Raw genomic sequence first — 20344 nt, 5'->3', positions numbered from 1 at the left:
TCAATGCAGGAAATCCAGAGCTAAAGCACCACAGCTGCCCAGCCTCTCCTTGAATACCTCCAACAAGGGAGAATGCACCATCCAGGACCGCTCTTGCCTTCAAGATGTTTCTCCTAATGTTCAACTAAAATCTACCCCTCTTGTAATTTCAGCCCATGGAGGGAGCAATCCTATGGATGCTAGTTAGCAGCTAGATGGCCATAGGATATATGGTTTTCTTGGAACCGACCTCAGAGCCCACGCTCCAAGGTCGGTTCCCGGAGAACTAACCTCCCCCTTCCGCGCTGCCTCACAGGCAGCGTGGAACAGCTCCGCACTTGGAAGAGGAGCGCAGAGTGGCCCAAACAGGGCGTTCCGGGGGGCATTCCAGGGTGGGGAAGGCAGAAATGCCAGTACAACACATCCTATGTGTCATCCAGCTGCCGCTTCCACCGCTCCGCCTTCCCCTGGCTAGACAGCTCAAATCAGCTGTCTAGCCAGAAATGCAGGGCAGGAGAAGCACAGAGGGAATGATCCCCTCCATGCTTCTCCTGCCCTGCATTGGATAGGCAGTTGCCTCTGACTTTGGAGGCCACTGCTTATCCCCATAGGATTGTCTCTCTCGAGCAACACAGAACAAGCCTTTCCTCTTGTCTATGTGACAAGCCTAATATCATAATCCCAAGCACCTTTACTTAGAAATAAATCACATTGCCTTCATTACAACTATGATTAAAGGCAACTGCTGACCACTTGCGGGGGGGGGGGGGCTTCTCAAAAAGAGCCTTTTGTGATGCTTTTTTAAGCTGTCTGTAGTGCAGGATGTGTCTTTGTATAAAACCATGGTTTGGGAGACTCACCTGGGGTGAGGATAATTGGACAAGAGAGATGCAGGTGGCTTCAGCAGCCGAAACCCAATCCAGTTACAGCTTGAAAGAAAAGGAAGAGGGGAAGCCCCAATAGGAGGCCTTTATGTTGTGAATGAACTCCAGAGATAACCCTGGCTAAAGGAGGGGAAAGAGTTCAAGCTGACTTGCTAGACTTGTTTGCTTTAGTGGGCTTGAATTTCCTGTGTAACTAGGATGACCATATTTGCTCTGTTCTGTACTCTGTGTCTTGAAGTTACTAGACGTTCTCATTAAAGCATATGAAATCTGAATCCTGAGATCTCAATGGACTTGCTTTTTTTTTTTTTAAGGGTCAGGACTCCTTGCTCAGACAACCCTAAATGAAAGCTATGCAGCTTTATCATACAAAGTAGAGAGATGCCACTCCCCCATTGCCTAGAGCAGGGGTTGGGAAATGTTGTTGGACTGCAACTTCTATCATCCCTCGCCGTAGGGCTGATGGGAGTTACAGTCCAACATCATCTGGAGGGCCAAAAGTTGTTTGCTCCTGGCCTAGAGGGCTGACAGGGGATAATCACACTTCATTAGTTGGCCATCAATTGCAGACAAGAGTCCTCTTATCTCAAAACTACCTGGAGTGTCACACCTAGCCTGCAAGGAACGGTCCCAAACCCATTCACCTCTTTGAAGAAAACTGCCAAAAACTGCTGATAAATATTACCTACTCAAAAGGAGGTTCCACATAAATCAGTGGCTTTGCTTGTGCACTCATGCACACAGCAAGCAGCAAAAAGTGTGCTTAATAGTTTTTAGTGAAGGACTTTGGATTTAATTTGTGCCTGGGGTTAGTTGAATTGAGAGTGGAGGCTGAACTGAGTGTGCTGTCGGAGTGGAAGTGCTGTCAACAGGGCTGGTGTCAAAGGTAGGCATGGTCAGGCACCTGCTAAGGGCCCTCAGGCCGTCGACAAGAGCCCCCTGGACTTGCTGCTCCTCTTCTTCTCCATTGCAGCTTGCTTATTCACCTGCCTCTTGCTCTGGCCCAGCCAACAGGAAGGGTGAGAGGAGAAACAGCAGATGCCCCTGCCTACTTGCTCATTGGCTCTCTGCCTGTCAAGCAAGTGGTAGCAAATGAGAAAGAGGAGGAGGAGCAAGAGCAGATGGTGACCATGGTGGTGAGAAGGGAGACTCGCTGAGGGAGGGTCCCCATTGAGGGTGTCTTACTGTAGGGCCCTCAAAAACCTGGAGCAGACACTGGCTCGCTGTTGCAGCACCCCAATTAAAACTGTAAATGGATGAGAATGAAGGCACTATTCACCAGCCCTTTCCACCTGGTCCCCTTCATTTCTCATCAGCCTCAGCCAGCGTGGCCAATGGTCAGGAATGCTGGGAGTTGTAGTCCAAAACAACTGGAGAGCACCAGGGTGGGGAACTGAGCTATACACAAGTTTCCGGTTTGTTCTCCTCTAAAGGAAACTGACCTTGCTACAGCTCCCTCCAGGTTCTCTCACATTGAGACAGCTGTGAAAAAGGCTAATTCCCTTTTCGAGGTCATTAGGAAAAGGGGTGAAGATAAAACTGTCAATATCATAATGCCTCTATACAAATCTTTGAGCACATTTGGGAGTACTGCGTACAGTTCCGGCCACTCCATTTCGAAACACACATCGCAGAGCTTGAGAAGGTGCAGAAAGGTGCAGCCAAAATCATCAGGGGGCTGGAGAAGCGCCCTGAAAAGAAAAAGTTAAGTTCGTTGAGGCTTTTTCATTTATGAAAAGGATGGTTAAGGAGGGACATGGCAAAGGTTTATAAACCTATGCATGGTGTGGAAAGAGAGACAGTTTTATCTCTCTCCTAACACTAAAAGCCAGTGTTCCCGGGGTGCTTGTATACTATACTAGCTATTGTCTCTGTGGATGGGAGGATTACCTGTAGAGGTTAAAATCCCTGCTATTGTCCTCATATTCTGCTTGTCAGCTTCCCAGAGGCATCTGACTGGCTACTGTGAGAAACAGGATGGTGGACTAGACAGGCCTTTGGTCTGATCCAGCACCGCTCTTCCTACAGTTAACGAGAACCTTCTTAAATGCACTTAAAATCAGAGCCTAAAGGCACAATCCTATGCATGTTAGGACAGAAAAATGTCCTACGCTTCCTGGCATTCCACAGCCAGCACTGCTGGCTGGGAAATGCTGGGAGTTGTAGGACTTTTTTCTGTCTAAACATGCATAGGACCGCACTCTAAGTTGTAAGCATATACCAATTTACCTGGGGGTAAGTTCCATTGAATTTAATTGCACTTACTTCTGAGCAGACATGTAAAGGATTGTACGGTAAGACCTTCAGAAGAGAAAATAGCAGGAACTGTGAAATGCTACTCTTGAATAGTATGAAAACGTATTATTTTGAAAAGTTCTAACCCTTGCCCTCCCACCAAATATTGGCCTTGAGGGTGGATTACAGAATCCATAAAAAAAACCCAGAAGAGTAAAGCCAATAACACAATTTTGGCCAGTAAATTAATCAGCAGCTGAATACACTTAATATTATTAATCAATATTAATTATACAGAGGAATCTAAACATGCATAAAATTGCACCTTTGGTCTATAACATAGAGTCTAAGACAGAGGACATGGAGACAGGACCTTATACACTACCAGGCTAGTTAAAGTGAGGGCAACAGTTAGTAGCTGGATCCTAGCACTTACACTTATTTCCTCTCCTTATTTGGCCAGTGACAGCCCACTGCTTTCCCATCCTGTGAAAGCCTAAAAGGAAACCCTGTCCATGCCAGCTTCATTTTTTTTCTTCTTGATGCATAATTGGTAGACCTTTTTATGGCACATCAGCATGCATCCATGGAACAAGGTTCTTGGACAAGGATGCTAAACTTTTGTAGCATACAAAGGATACAACAAAGAACTGAGCTCAGCCCCGGTATGAAAGCAGAACTGCTGACATCCACCTCCTGAACAGAGATATTTAAAGAAGCAGGAATGAGCAACCAAGATGGCACACCAAAAAGCCAGCTCAAGGGGTGAGATATTGGCTTGCACAGGTGGCAGATTTCATCTTTGCTTACTAAGATACATTATTCTGTCATTATGGTCTCCCGATCCTCCTGGTATAAGAAAGCTTGGTGCTGCCCTCTAGTCCACTTAAGCATAAGCAACACCTTTCCTTGAAATCCAGCTCCCAGCACTTCTAGGGCCATTAATTCTTGCACACCATTAAACACCTCAAATCCTACACATTCACAGAAAAAGCAGCAACGCTCCTGACATTATAGCAGTGAAAGCAAGAGTCAGTCCAACTTTTTGAAAGTGTCATATTTAGTTACATATACTTGCTAGTGGCAGAAGCTGGCCTAAATGTAATCTTAATGTTACATAGCCAAACTTGGGTTGCTTCCACAATAGCAGTTTAGTTGGGAGTTGCAGTCCTTTATTAACACACTTCTTGGGGTGGGGTGGGGGGTGTTAAACAGAGAACCAGATGATGGCATTGCCATCCTGTTTCATTTCAGTGTCTTCTGTCCTATCTTTTCAGTCCAGATTTATGGTAACTTTTTAAATTGTATAATGCAATTGCAGTGCCAGCCTGTCTAACACTGACAGACAAATTGCTATCAAGGCATTCCAGGGCTTTTGTATCTTTAATAGCTTATTCCCTGAAGCTTACATCCCTTAAATAGTGCTACTGCACAACTTTTAAAAAATATGGGTGGGCGTCCCAAGAGAACTGCATATGGCTTAGGCTTCCCAAGAGAGCTGGGTGTGGTATAGCAGTTAGTGTGTCAGACTAGGACTTAGGTGTCCTGGGTTCAAATATCCAGTCAGCCCCAAATCCCTGCTCATTGTGTGGCCTTGGACCTGTCAACATCTCACTTTAGCCTACCTCATAAGGGTGTCCTGAGGATGAAAGGAGTGAGAAAGCCATGCATGCCAGCCTAAACTTGTTACAGAAAAGGCAGGATAAAATCAATATGAAACCAAGGAGGTTCAAACCACAGTTCCTTAACTCTAGGAAAATCACATCAACCCGATTAAGGCTTTTTCATATGAAAAACACCTTTAGGCATATGCCCAAGTTAAAGTGCAAAAAGGAAGAAACAGGGCCAACCCTGACATGCAGCAAGAGGAAGCAACCTGTTTTAGGTGGCCCCATGACAGGGCAGGAGAAGAGAGATGAACGCACGAATATTGCCTGAATGGTACAGCTTGACTTTTTAAAGCAGGGGTGGCAAACCTGTGGCCTTCTAGATGTTACTTGACTCCAGTTCCCATCAGCCCCAGCCAATACGGCCAATGGGAGTTGGAGTTCAACAACATCTGGAGGGTCACAACTTCCCCACCCTTTTTTTAAAGTGTTGTCCCTAGCTGGGGGTGCGTGCGTGTCACTCCAGGTAACGAAACGTCTTCGGCCAGCAATGACAAGCTGAAAACACACGTCATAAGAAGGCACGTTTGTCAAAGAGCCATGACTGGTTGCAGCTCCCTGTAGAGAGTGTAGAGAATATTTACACTCCTACTAAGCTTATACTTAGTGAAAAATCCAGGTTTGTGGCAGCACAGTAGAGTGAGGGACTGTGTCAGCTGCCCCACCTCCCTTTACTCTTGAGGAGACCAGCAGACCTGTCTGAAGCATTATGCCTGGTGCAGCTGATACTAGTGTGCCTATCTCCCAACCTCGAGGAAGTGTATCATTGCTACCTTGTGAGCACTCTTCAGGCTTGGATTACAAAGTCTCACAACCACCAGCAAAAGCAATTGGTTCTGGCTGACTGTTACATGTGGCATGAAATCAGTGCAGAACTCTTCCCCTTTCCCCCCCCTCCCTGTTAACCTGTGGCGAGAGGGCAGGTTTGACATGAGGGTTTTGGGGGTATGATGGTTCTTTATATTCTGTAAAATTCTTGTATTAATTGGTTGTGCTTGTGCCTATTTTTTTTCTTAGCTTCTGCTGGATATAGGTGGATTTGTCTCTTTTAATGATCCATCCAAATGGTTTAATATATTGGCTGCTGGAGTGGGGTGTGTATTTTTGTTAAAATGTGGCGTGTATTATCCCCTTGTTTGATATACTTAGGAATTTTGCATTTATTAACTGACTTGTTGTTTAGGATCTGAATGCAAAGTTTGTTTACAGGTTTATTATTGTAGTATTTTCATTCTTAGAAACTTCTTTCATATTGTTGTCTTCTGATATTTTATTTGATACTGTTGTATTTGTTACTGCATAGTGATGTTGTTAGCTGCTTTGGGCTTTCCTTGGGGTAAAAATAGATGATGGTGATGATGATGAGGACAAGTGGAACAGTCCTAAGAATCTGCATTCCAGAAGACTCAAATAATATTGCATTAACTGAGAACTTGTGGTTGGTACTGTTTTATTTTCCAATAATACTGATTAAAATATTTACACTCCTACTCTTATAAATCCACAGTTAAACACTCATACCTATGGCTTTTGATTTTTTTTCAATCTTTTAAGCACAAGATCTTTCTGTAAAGGGTCAAAAAAAGTTTAAATAATAAAACAGTAGCCTGATGCATTGAGTAGACACATTTACTTTGTATTTTTAATGCTTTTTTCTTATAATATAAAATGTACCTTTTTTCTAAAAAATAAAAATCTGGTGATAAGATGCCAGTGCAATCTTTCAGCCAACTCATACCTTGCTACAGATGCAGCTGAATTTTTCCTATTATAATTGGCCCTTTAAAAAAACTGCCAGTGTTCAATCCATTTCCTTTCCCCCGTCTAAGTTTATTTTAATGTCAGAAAAAAAACACCTGGTAGCTAACAATTATAAGCAAAATTACAAAGCATTATACAGCAATATCTACACTGTCTGTTTTGCATTAGCTTTGTAAATATCTTAAAAGCTTTGTGGAAGTTTAATTACTTAGTCGTGAGAAGGCACAAGGGTTCTTCTTTTTTTAAAAACAAAACACACTCTACCTTCATCTCAATCATTTTCTAGGCTTAGAAGACAGTGGTTAAACTTAAGAACATAAATAGAGCAAAGACTGCAGCTACTGCAAAATATTAAAGGGAAGGAGGGGGGAGGAAAGAGAGAATTACCTGCAGTTTCTAAGCAGATCACTGTCCCTTAGATAATCCATATGAATGTTGGAACCTTTTAAACACTAAACCCATATTCTGAAAGGAAAACAGAACTTGCTTCAGAAGTCTCTCACAATGACAAACAGTATAACCTAGTGGTACAATCTAGCAAAACTTTACAATTAAACTTCACACAAAGCTGTCTGTCTGTAGAATAAACTTTGTTCCGTGGTTGTTGCTGTTTTTAAATAAAAGGGGGATTTTTTTCCCAGAAGGACAAGGAGGGCAGTTTAGTCAAATATCCTAACTTTGGTCCACCTGTCCACTTCCCTAAGGTACAAGAGAGCCATCTATTTGTGGTGCAAAAGTCAAACAAGAAAATTAACAAAAATAATTTGGTATGACATTTTCCAAATCACAGGTAGCGCAGTCAACATTTCCTAGGTCTCCACCTTTTCTTCTTGCATATCCACTATTGGCTGAGTTTTTAAATCATCAGCGTCTTCGTGATCTGCTGCATGTGCCTTTGCCTCCTCCACCTGAACAGCTGCACTCGCTTCCAGTTCTCCTTGATCCACATGTCCTGATTCCACTTGTTCAAGATCAGTTTCCTCTATAAGCTGTGCCTGAACCTCTTCCATTTGTAACTGGTTCACATGGTCCACATCTAGCTCCTCCATATGCACTTCAGTGCCTTGCTCAGTCTGAATGTGCTCCACTTCTAAGTAGCTGATTTCTACCTGCTCTTGTAGCTCAGCTATTTGTTCACCTTTTACTTGATTATTCTGTATCAAATCTGGGTGCACCTGCTCTACTGTCACTTGTGCTGGATCCACCTGGACCTGGATTACGGGCAACACATGGACTTGTTCCACCTGCTCTATGATAGTCATGGATGCTACTGGATCACTGTCCACTGGAAGAATGTCCTCAGTTACTATTCGTTCTGAAATGTTGTGAATTTCTTGCAGGTGCCTCCGCAGTTCACTGCCTTGCATAAACCACACATCACATAAGGTACAGTGGTTCGGCTTGTCACCTGTGTGTATTACCAAGTGATCCTTGAATTGATCCCAGCTGTTAAATACACTGTTGCATACCTGAAAGAACAAGATACAATGCCTTTAGGAACACTATCCAAAGTTCATTATACATCTCATCATTCTTTTCAGTTCAGTTTACATCCTTAAAAACCCAGGCGGCTATAAATCCTGCAGCAATAGTTTCTACGCATCAGCCTGTTTCACGAACTGTAAACCAGTTCATGATTATTGTTATTTAATAACAATAATAATAGGCTACTCCTTCATTGTAGAGTATCCTCATCAAAAGATAAATAAATCAGTTATTATGCTCCTTTCTTATAACCTCACCCACCAATTCAGTTTCTTTTAGATTGAAAGCCATGAACTCTGAGGGACTTTTCAGTGGTGGTGCTCTATCTATGAAGCACCCTCCCTACAGAAGCTTGCTTGGTGTCTATATTGTTTTCTTTCACATGCAAAGCAAACCCCTTTTTATTCTCCAAGCACTTAAAATCTTTAAAAGGCCTTTAAAATCTTGCAAATTGCTCAGTTTTTATGTGTGCTTTTATTGGGGGCAGGGCTATGTTTTAATTTTGTAAACCACCCTGGAACCAAGTCTGGTAAAGGACGACATATGAATATCTGAAATAAAATAAATATAAACTCAGCTTGGAAAACAAAATTATCTAAAGATTTTATTGTAGATTTAAGTGCAGTGTTTAAGTGCTGAGTCTAAGAACATAATGTCAGAGATGGCTAAATAGATTATGTCCTTGTGGCACAATCGGCCAGCATGTCCTTCCGTGAAAGGCAGGATGATGGTTTGAACCTACCCAAGGAGAACTGTAAGCATTCCCACCCTCAAGGGGAACAAGTAACATCTTTATTCTTATCAGACAATGGGAGACGAGCCCTTAAGGCAGAGGTGGACAACCTGTGGCCCAACAGATGCTTTGGCCTACGACCCCTATCATCCCTTACTATTGGCTATGCTGGCAAGGGGGGATGGGAGTTGTAGGTCAAAACATCTGGATGGCCACAAGTTGCCCACCCCTGCTTTCAGGTCTGTTGACCCAACTACGAAAACGCTTTAACAGGATTTCTGCTGTAGACTTGTTATACAAAGGCATGATGGTTACTTCGAATTAGCAGACATGATGTCATTGGAGGAGGTGCAAAGATGAGCAGTAGAGGGCGCCGTCAACCTTTCCCCACAAATGATGTCTGGTGGATTGGCTCATTTCCCCCACCTCCTCTCATCTTTTCTCAGAGAAGGGTAGCATCAAAAGGAGAGCCAACAGCCGTTCAAGTAGCATAGCAGATTTTGGTACAGCCCCCTACCCACAGGTATCCTGGAGACTACAGGAGGTTGTACGGTCCTATCTCTTCCATACTCTTATGTCTTCCCCAAGCAAAAAAAGACAACTGAAGCAGGTCATCAGGGGTGAACAGAGGATCATCTCCTCCCCCCACCCCCCAATCATCAAAAAACTCCTTAATGTTGCTAGAGGACATTAAAAGAGACATTGCTTAGAGGGCCACAGAGGGAAATGGAGGTTCATAGATCCTTTCACAGCATCCAAGATGGATAAAGATCTAGATCAGTCTTGCAGTCCCCCATCCCACTTATCTGAATTTTTAGTCATATAAAATGACGTCAGTTACAGCATCATCTTGAGCCGCTCTCGTTCACATGACACACACAAAACCCACCCATGCCGTTTTCTTCGTTACATACCTGACATTCATAAAGTTTCTTCCGTCCCTTTTTAGCACCAGCACCAGACTGGCATGCTGTCAGGTGACATTTGAGTGTGCTGTTCCGAGCAAAACGTTCGTGGCAGTTTGGACACTCAAATGGTTTCTCACCTATCAAGGCAAATATAGGCATTTACGGAAAATGCAAACCAATTCACCCTGATTTCAACTGTCTTAAAAAAAATTTGACGTTCCCCCAGTTTAAATGGAACAATGCAGCTTTCCCATCACTGAACCTCAATTATCCAAGTAGTGCAAGAATTAGAGTTTAATTTGAGGACTAGGATGTAGCTTCGAATCAATCATCTATGCAGGAGCAGCATTCTGTCGTGCAACATGAGCCATGCAGATTGCTGCATTCACAAAGCAAGGTAATATCCCTAATTATTCGTCCATCTCTGAAAATGGAGATTCTCCCATGACTATGAGATACCTATCCCCTCATTTATTTATCTAAACTCTTTTACAGCCCGATCTTATGCAGGTTTAGTTGGAAACATGCATACAAAATAAGACCGCGTATGAAGCAAGTTCTACTGTGCCCAATGTGGCTTATAAACAGGTTAAAGTACCTAAGGTTATAAGCCCTGCACATTGGCCCAGTTCACACACAACATTAAGTTGGGGGTGGGGGTTAAACCCTGGGTTACAGTGAGCAAGCCAGCATGCTAGTTCGTGCTACTTGCCTCGTTGTGGCAGCAGGACTGGCCAAATAACCCAGGGATGCTCCTGGAACAAACCCTGGGTTCCAACTCCGGCTTGCTAGGGAAGAGACAAACCAGAGTTCTGGGTCTGAGTGCAACACTAACCAAGCCAGGGACAGCACATCCCTGCTTGTTTAGTACCTCCTGATGGCAGGAGGAGCCAAGCTGGAGTGATCAAGTCACGTGAACTAGCATGCTGGCTTGTTCACAGTAACCCAGGTTTTTAAAAATCCTAAGTTACAGCTGCATGTAAACTGGGCCACTACTTTGCGAAATGTGTTCCCAAACCCTGTTTTTCAAGGCAACACAAGTTTTTCAAGGCAACACAAGAGAGAGATGTTTCATGCCTCTAGTGCCCCAGAGCTCAACTGAACTCCAATTCTGCCCTACAAATGCCAATCTCCGCAGGCCCTTTACTAGTCAGCAATGTTTAGTTCAGGTTTCAGAGCCCAGCAGGGGACACTTGCAGGAGTCAACTGGCACAAGTGAAAGGCGTGCTTAACACATATATGCACCCAATTCTCCTCTAAAGAAGTCCCCACTACCACCATCTGCATTACAAGGAAAACACTACTTCTGAGAACTCCATGTTGCCTCATGATATGCAATTCCACCCTTGAAATCATGAATTGTTATGCATTGCTTTAATCCTTCCCATCAGAGCCATCACAGGACTCCAAATTCTCCTTTTTTGAAACAGAGCACAACCCCATCTAATGGTACTGAACATGATTCATAACTTATGTCTTACCCAGTGATGTGGGGTGAACAATGTTCCAAAATGGAAAATTTTCTGGAAGATTTTCTAGTGTGTTATTTTCCACAGAAAATTTTCCCTTTCATAAGTTCATTTGTAAAAATGAGGGTATACCAACTGCATATACAATATTAGGCAAACACAGCAGTTTCAAAGTTGTAATTAATGTTTTTCAGGTGACATATGTGAGAGAATACACACGTCACTGAAAACCTGGAAAACTAGCTGCGCCAGGACATGCTTTTGGAATTGCGCTAAACATCACTTACGCTAACACTATGTCAATGGGGTAAAGGAGCAGCAGTGCTGGAGACTAACCAATAATTTAAATTTTTATAAGTATTGTAATAAAAAAATTCTACATAGTATAACATTTAAATCACATTAAGTATCCTTTAATTTCCCCCCTCAAATATTGAGAGAACCTTTTCCTTTGCGCCCCTCAGTTGTGGAATGATGTGCCAGTTGAAATGCACCCGCTGACCTCTTTGAAGGTTTATAAAAGGTAAAGGTAAAGGTATCCCCAGCCAGTCGTGTCCGACTCTAGGGTGCGGTGCTCATCCCCGTTTCTAAGCCGAAGAGCCAGCGCTGTCCGAAGATGCTTCCGTGGTCATGTGGCCGGCGTGACTAAACACTGAGGTGCACGGAACGCTGTTACCTTTCCCGCCGAGGCGGTACCTATTTATCTACTTGCAATTTCTTGCTTTCGAACTGCTATGTTGGAAGGAGCTGGGACTGAAGACGGGAGCTCACTCCGTCACGCAGCACTCGGGTCTCGAACTGCTGTCCTGCCGACCTTCCGGTCTGCAGTTCAGCGTCTTAACCACTAAGCCACCGCGGCCCCTTGAAGGTTTATAAGCAGGCATTAAAGACTATTATTCTGGCAAGCCTTCGCTTTTTAGAACTCCTGTTTCTTTTGCTGACTTTTGTATACTATTTTTAAGCTGTGTCATTTTAAGCTGTGTTGTTTTATTGATGGATTTTTTAGAAGTTGTTTTTAGTTCAAAGTTGTTTTTAGTTATATGTTGTTTGTATATATCGTCCGTAAGCTTTTATGTAAATGGTTTTTAAACTTTGTATATTGTATTTTAATGTTTTAACTTTTGTAAACCACCCAGAGAGCTTCGGCTATGCGGTAGTATAGAAATGTGATATACAGGTCAATTACTTGTGTTGTATTGGGGCCAAAGATTAAGACGGGGTGCTTTTTTAGCATTGTTGTTTACTAAAAAAAAAAAAAAAAAAAAGGTAAAGGTGTCCCCAACCAGTCCGACCCTAGGGTGCGGTGCTCATCCCCGTTTCTAAGCCGAAGAGCCAGCGCTGTCCGAAGACGCTTCACATACAAGTAAAATAAACATGCTCAATTAGATCTCTCTAGTGCGAGGGTGGGCAACTTGTCGCCCTCCAGATATTTTGGCCTACGGCTCCCATCAGTTCTAGCCAGCATTGCCAATGATGAGGAATGATGGGTACTGTAGGCCAAAACATTGGGAGGGACAAATTGTCCACCCCTGCTCTTGGCCATCAGAACATTTCTGAATGCAAACAGGACATTTTCCTATGCAACTGACTCTATGCAAATTAAGCTAATTTGCATTGGAAAATTTTCCAATTCAAAATTTTCCAGAAAACCCACATCACTATTCTTACTCAAGAATTCCCTCTCCTCCTGAAATCACTGTGTCCCCCTACAGAACGTGGAAGATTCTCATTCAGTCCACTGCATGCCTCCTAAATCCTTCAACAATGCCGTGGAAAAAGCCTGAACTAGCTTTAGACACTGAGTAAATAAACATGATATAATGCAACAGTAAGAAGAGGCCAACACACATGTAGCTCAAGATCCAGATGCTTCGGATACTCAAAAGAACCAAAAGGAGTATGTGGAATTTTCTTGGTAGCTACATATTCATTTCTTGATGTTTACAGCAACTAAGAAGAGTACGCTGAGCTGTTCACTGGAAGGAATCTGTCTTCTGACATAGAAGATGGCTAATCACTCCATCTCAGCTATCTTTTTTTTTTTTTAATTAAAGAAAGGAGGCGAATTTCAAGTATTCATGGTTTAAGGACAAAATTATGAATTTGTGCAGGTACTGATGAAGTGAAAGCAAAAGGAGTCAGGAGTATAGAATTCAACCATTCCTGGCAATAAGGTATTGCAAAATGAATTATTGTCCATTGCTGCTGTTAGGAACAATCACCCTCCTTTGCTAGACTTCTGCTGTGATACACAAATCAGTACGTGGATTGATTGAAAGCCTGCACAATTGATGGAGCTGGATCGAAGGCCCACTCTGCTATTGGTGAATGCTGATGTTCTCAAGGCCATGTTGCAGCAACTGAAAATTCAGGAGCAAGAGAGCTCGACTGGTCTACCACCTAAGCCTCTGCATATTCCCAACTGTAGCTCTGTGCACTGAGATGAAAAAGCAACATGCAATATCGGTAGGGTTCTGCATGCTGCTGGGATTGTGCTGTGCAGAGCTTTCAATCAAAAGTGGGTGGTTCAGATCCACATGTATTACCTTGACCACTCATATCAGTAACCTCTGTCCATGCCATATAGTGTAACTGAAGCGTAATGAGTGAAGCTACAGCTATTGCTGATATAACTGATCTGGTGACTTTGGCGGTTGGGTTTATTGCACTCCTGTCCCCCCCTACACCGTCACCCAGGCCAGTTTAAAATATGTATGCAGGGAACAGGGCAGGGCAGGAGGAATTTTTCAAACCCAACCTGAGTTTTCCCATCTGTACACTGTGTATTTAAGAAGTACTAAAGGTCGTACCCAGTATTAGTCCTACATAGAATAGACCCATCGAAAAGAATGAGATTTCATTTCAATGAGTCTACTGTATGTAGGACTAACATTGGATACTATCTTTCATAAACAATTTCTAATACATCCCGTTCTCATTCAAACTCTTAATTCTCCTTAAAGCCTTACCTTTAAAACAAACAAAACCATTCTCCTTCCAATGATCCTTTTCAATTCAACACACTCAAAAAGAAAAGAAAATCAACTGGCCATTCTACCTTCTCCGTTTTTAAAATTAATTTATTAAATGTATATCCCGCCTCTTCACTACTAATAGCATCCAAAGAAGCCAACACCAAAGTATAAGATAACACAAAATTATAATTAAAACATAAAAGGAAATCAGTTCAATTCCTGAATAAAAAGAAATAAGCAGCACCCACTAGTTAAACCCTACTTCAGCAAACAACTTAAAACCAAAATCCTGTCTGAATAAAACCATCTTTGCCTGTCATCAAAAGAACAACAAAGACAGAGCTAGCCGTCCCTACTGTGAGAACAGTTTCTCTGTGCCCCCCCTCCTGATCTCCATTACAATCCAAGGTTATCAGGATGTGTTTGTGCAATGAATTTACAGATACAGGTAGCCCTACATAGAGAGCATTTCAAGCAACAATTAGAACTAAGTAACTATACAGAGCCAGCCACGGGGCTGAAAAAACTGGCTCAAATTGTTCAGTGCCAGCACCACCAGAGTTTTTTTTCACAGAGCTCTCACTACTACCTTTTCTTGAGTCCAGACAGACCAAGAACAATGTCATTAGGCATATGTGCTTTTTAGCAACACCTTTTCCAATAAAGCTCTATAAAACTGTGCAGAACTGCTCTTTTGCAGGACTTTTTAATATAAATATGGCACCTGTAGGTGTACCTCAGTAGCAATGCCCTGACTGTCCTGTTACTGAAGAGTGGCTTATCAGTTTACTGACTAATAAACAAACACATTTGACAATTGATTAAAATGTCATATCCCCATGATCACTGCTAATCCAGTGTTCGAGACGTAAGGGAAACACTTTTGTCACACCATTTTTATGTCATATTTGCCAGCGTGTGCTCGACATGATCTCCAAAGCCTCTTGAAATTGGCCGGGGGTGGGGTGGGGAGACAGAGGGCCGAATTCAATTTTGGAGAAGCTTTCAGGGACCACATTCCAGAGGTGTGTGGGACCGAAGGCAAACGGGATGCGGCAAAAATACAAAAAAACACCAGCATATTTAAGCTTAAAGTTCTTACTGCCAGTAACTAAGCCTTAAGAGAGAGGCATTTCAAACTTTTAGAATGAGGAAAAACTGCACAAAAGCCAGGAAACCACTAAAGAATCAATATGGGGAAAGGCGCATGGCCAGCATGGGGAACCCTGGATGGCCAGACTGGGACCACAGGAGGGCCGGATTTGGCCCCTGGGCCTGAGGTTCCCCACCCCTGTCCTAGAGAGACTGCCCATTCCATAAAGAGGCACTGCACAGGGGTGGGCAGAAGATAGATCACCAGAGGTTTTAGACTTCATCTCCCAGCATTCCTGACCATTGCCCATGCTAGCAGGGCCTTGTGGGAGTTGAAATCAAACACATCTGGAAATGTGCCCACCCCGGCTGTAGCAACCACAGTCACAAAGGAAAAGTTAAGAATGAATGATGCTGCATCATATTACACCAATTCTGTACCAGTAGCATTAGTTGCCAGTTCATTTCCAGCCCAATTCAAAGTGCTGATGCTGATCTTTAGGGTGCAATCCTATCAAGATAGATGTTAGCCTCTGAACTCAGAGGCTGATGCCTATCCAGCACAGGGCATACGGAGCATGGAGGGGATCCTCTCCTCTGTGCTCCAGCCGCCCTGCATTTGTGGCTAGATGCATGTTTTCACATGGCTAGATGCAGCTTTGGGGAGGGAGGGAAGGGGCCCAGAGACCTGATAGGAAGCTGCGTACAGCAGCTTCCATAGTCTCCTCCCCTCCCCCAGGACCACCCCTTTTTTGCCCTCTCCACGCTCTGTTTACGAGTGTGGAGATAGCAGCAGCACAAATAGAACTGCACCGGCTATGAGGAGGCAGGGAGTGCAGTTTCCAGAAACTGAACAATTTTATGGCTGTCTAGACAGTGTCTAGTGGCCGTAGGATTGCTCTCTTAAATGGCTTGGGCCAGGTTATCTGAAGGACTGCCTACACCCAGATGAACCTGCCCCTGCTTTAAGGTAATCTTCGGAAGCCCTACTCACTGGCCCACCACTAAAATCAGTAAGCTTGACAGGTACTGAAGACAGGGCCTTCTCAGTAGTTTCCCCAACTCTGTGGAATTCCCTCCCAAGAGCCAAATGTCTGGCTCCATCCATAGCTGCTTTTAAGAGGGCATGAAAAACATACTTGGGTTGTTTTTTGCTACAGAATTTTACTCTTTTTGTATTGTAAGCAGCCTTGGGAAGACCACGGTTTTTAAAGGTGGCTAAGAAACATTAAATAAAACATAACATTAATCAGTCAGAAGGCAAGCTATGTTGCTGCTTCCCGATTGGGAACAACACATCCTGAAATTCGAGGACCGAAAAGCACAGCCAGGAAAATTCAGCCTATAATTGAACCATAATACTTTTGCAGGAGTCATTTGACTCAATTTATCTTTTCCCATCTAGAATTGGGAGGAGATGGGTAGGGAGAGAGAGGCCAAGACATTCCACAGTTCTCCTAAACCAGCATTAGGCTGTGAGAATCTTGTGGGCGAATCACCAACATGTCAATACTGCAAGCAGAAGGTTTATGGTACTTTTGTGTTCAGAGGCAGGATACCTCCTATCATGAGATGCTGAGAACAAGCAACAGCCCTGCTTGCAAGTTTGAAAGCAGATTGCTGGATTATATGGGCCTTTGGTCTGATCTAGCCAGGCAATTCTAATGTCCCTATTTGACAATTTTGACACAGTGCAGCCACCAAGCCTTCCCATCCCATCACTCCCCAGATTACTATACACAAATGTTCGTATGTTAAGACCATGTCTTATTGCATCCGGCCCAATCTAGGTTTGGAAAATTATCCTGGAATACACCAGCAATTTTGATATGCTAAAACATTCACAAGTTCAGTCACCGCATACATGTATGCACACAAACATGGCGACTTCTGATATTTTCACCATTATGACCTGACTAGTCTAAATACATTGCTAGAATCAGCCTGAGGTCAGTTTCATTTCTGATTCAGGGTTTCAGGGAACCGAAAATACCCTACCAAAGGAATTCCTTCCCATGGGGAGAAAACAGTGTTAGGCTCTAGTCAACTAGCTGAATTACATTTTACTGCAACACAAGTCTCTCCTCCCTTATATAAAGATATCTATACCTTAATGGCATTCTTGTGAGGTTGTCTGTAAATCTGGTATGTAAGGCACTTACGGCACAATCCTATGCACGTTTAGACAGAAAAACTCCTACAAGGAGGAGTTTGTAGGAGTTTTTCTGTCTAAACATGCTTAGGATTGCACCTTCAGTAGGTTTGCAGATTTGGTTCAGGGTGTAAAAAAAAGCGGGGGGGGGGGTTTAAATATGTGGAGGCAGGGGAAATCAAGCACTGGGACTGCCTCCAGAATCCAAAAAAGGATTTCCCTTAAGAGTAACTGCCACAGCTTAGCTTCAGTTTATTAAAACAACCATATGAACATTCTGAACACTGGAGGTAGCACCATCCACAATTTCGCTAGCTGACTCAACAGGGGCAGGTGTCCTTTTATCGCCTGGTGACAAGGACTCCCAGCAATCTCTGGCGGGCTGTCATGTGCATACAGTTTGGATAAGAAATGGAACAGCAGACTGTTTCTGCCCTTATCCAAATCGCTGTACAAGTGAGGCAAGTTGTGCTTTGAGTTGTGCTTGCCGGAAGGCTTTAGACAGAGACCTGGTTTGTATGTCACAGATACCCAGGGTTTCTTGAAACCCTGGGTAATCATGAATGAGCGGGAGTTAGTGACTGTGCTAGCCTGCCTGCTCCTGCTGGACTAAACAGTCAGGGACACTCTCTCTGGGTTGTTTAGTGTGACGCCCAAACCCGGAATTGTGAATTGTTGTGGGACAAACAACCCAGAGCCAAAACCCATGGTTTGTTCTTGCATTCTAACTCTGGGTTGTCTTTCCCCCAACAACCCAATTCCAGGTTTGGATGTCACAATAAACAATACACTATGCTAGTTGGGGATGTTGGATGTTATAGTTCAACACATGCGGAGGGCACCAGGTTAGGGAAAGCTGCAATACACAATATAAATGTCGTTAACATTAACTAAGGTGAGTTTCAGCAAGCTAGGTTCAGAAACCACAGTTTAATGCTCGCTTGTTTTGAAACTAACCATAGTTAATATTAACCAGTTTGCCGCTCCAGACAACTCAATAAACTGTAGCTAACCAAAAACAAATGGTTCCCACCTCCTCCTCCTCCTGGCCACGTGGGGGGTGGGGGAGGTGCACATGAGCCCAAGGCTCGCTGCAGATTGTTCTTGTTCAGGCACATTCTACTAAACCATGGTTTGGTGTTACGAGGCCACTGTGGAGAGCCAAGAATCCCAGGATGAGGGAGAAATTGCAGTTACCTGTGTGTTTCCGAAGATGTTCTTTAAAATGTCCAAAGTGGTCAAATTGTTTATCACAGTACTGGCAGACGTGTATTTTTTTACCAGGTCTTTGTTTCTTGTTGGCTCCAGCTTCATCAAGGTGGTAACAGGTAAGGTGCTGCTTCAATGCACTCTCACGCAAGTACCTTTTGTTGCATAGGTCACACTTGTAACTTTCAGTGGAGTGCGTTTTCATGTGTTCCTTAAAGTGGTAAAACAACTTAAATGTACGGTTGCACTTTTCACAGTGGAAAAGGTTGTTCACATGCGACAGCTGGAGTTCCATGATCTCAATGCCTTCCACCTGTTTTCCCATTGGATCAGATATGCTGTCACATTCCTCCTGAATTTCACTGTTTCTCTCCCCATGGCGGAACTTGCTGGTGATATCTGCCAGAAGAGCCAAAGCAGACTCATCTGAAGTACCCGTCGTCTGTATATACTTTATAGACTGTTCAGCAGAAGCTACCTCCTCAAGCGCTTCAATGTTATTTTCTTCCACATCAATAGCCCCTTCTGCAATCTCCACCTCAATTTCAACTGGCTCAGATTCTGCACAAGGCAGCGTTTCCGTGATAACATTGGAGGTCTCTGCTATCTTCCTCTTTTTGGCTTTATTTTTATCTTGTGCCTGATTCAATTCGAGTGGCGATGAATTTTCTTTGTTCCTAGAAAAATGGTGAAGAACACAGTTAGGATCCAAAAACAAAAAGGGCCAATTTAAACTCGGCTACAGATATTGGGATAAAACAAGAAGCCTGGATAGTCTAAACACTCTACGCGAGGGTTGTTTAAACCTCAAAGAACCCCAGCTGCCTCGGTTAGAATGACACGGCATATTCATAACAGCCAACCCATGATAGGGTGCCATGTCATCTGAACCAGGCTACTGTATGCTAGAACCTTAACAGATGTTATGTCAACTTACACAGGCCTATCCTTAATGAATAGAACTATCCAAACAAAAACTCCAAGGTAGGCTACCTGCTTAATAACGTAACCTAAATGCATTTAACCTCCTCAATGAGCCTTTTCTTACTCCAATTTTATTTAGGGCCAAATCATAACCTTGTTTTTTCAGGTGCATAGCCAAGATGTTTGAAGTATACACATTTTTTAAAAGGTGTAGACAAGCTTGTGAATCTCTGTCTCTCTCACATACACACATGCGGACTCACTCACTCACATTTGGGAGTGAGGATTGGATGTGGGCCCCTATCAAGCGCACTTTCAGTGGCAAACCCAGATTCCACTGCATGATGCATAAAAAGGCCCTTGGAGAACAGCACTGTCAACTCAGTAATATTTCAAAAGTTAATGTGGTCTTCATGATCCTGCAAAATAAACAAGAAAGGAACCATCTAAAAGGAGCATCACAGATTGGTGTGGATGGTTCTTAGATGCCTCCTTAAAATACAGCCCTCCAAAAAACCACACCTGATTTCAAGTGCTTTAATGGCTTCCAACATCTGAAGATACTCAGCTGCTTTCCAGACATCATTTGCTTCCTCTTCTCCTTGGACCATTAGCTTGGCAGTGTATGTGAATTCAATTAAGTGACGAAATGCCATGTTACTTACACCTGATTGAAGGCAAAAGACAAAATGAAACCTTCTTACACTCTGTACAAATTTTATTTCTTTTGTAAGAGATGTCTTGCAGGATCCAGTCTCAAGAATATTAAGTCCAGCATTCCACCTCCACCCATGGTTAGCTAGAATATGGTAGTGGCCACTCCCTGTTGTCTGTTCACAGCATCAAATAATCAGGGATATTTCACCTCTGA

At 43.3% G+C, this 20344-nt stretch overlaps 1 protein-coding gene across 5 annotated transcripts in view; it reads right to left on the bottom strand.

The window, feature by feature from the left end:
• The window catches only part of ZBTB35 (zinc finger and BTB domain containing 35), a 49769-nt gene that overhangs the window by 18285 nt on the left and 11140 nt on the right, over positions 1 to 20344 (bottom strand). For 2 of the 5 annotated variants that reach the window (XM_084833159.1, XM_084833160.1), the window contains exons 4-7: positions 19996 to 20140; positions 18538 to 19226; positions 9659 to 9789; positions 7168 to 7995 (exon numbers count right to left, since the gene is read on the bottom strand). In XM_084833159.1, the coding sequence (XP_084689285.1) occupies positions 7336 to 7995; positions 9659 to 9789; positions 18538 to 19226; positions 19996 to 20140 (1625 nt within the window). In that variant the 3' untranslated portion in view covers positions 7168 to 7335. Of the gene's footprint in view, positions 1 to 1175; positions 2555 to 6206; positions 6992 to 7167; positions 7996 to 9658; positions 9790 to 18537; positions 19227 to 19995; positions 20141 to 20344 lie in introns of those variants that run through there. The other 3 variants (XM_084833157.1, XM_084833158.1, XM_084833156.1) reach the window with 3 other exon arrangements.

This window comes from Heloderma suspectum, chromosome 2, assembly GCF_057233095.1.
Source record: "Heloderma suspectum isolate Gila_16-S chromosome 2, 16-S_ref, whole genome shotgun sequence".
NCBI classification, from domain to species: Eukaryota; Metazoa; Chordata; class Lepidosauria; order Squamata; family Helodermatidae; genus Heloderma; species Heloderma suspectum.
The sequence above is the reverse complement of the archived record's forward strand: the minus strand, read 5'-3'. Positions and strand labels throughout refer to the sequence as shown.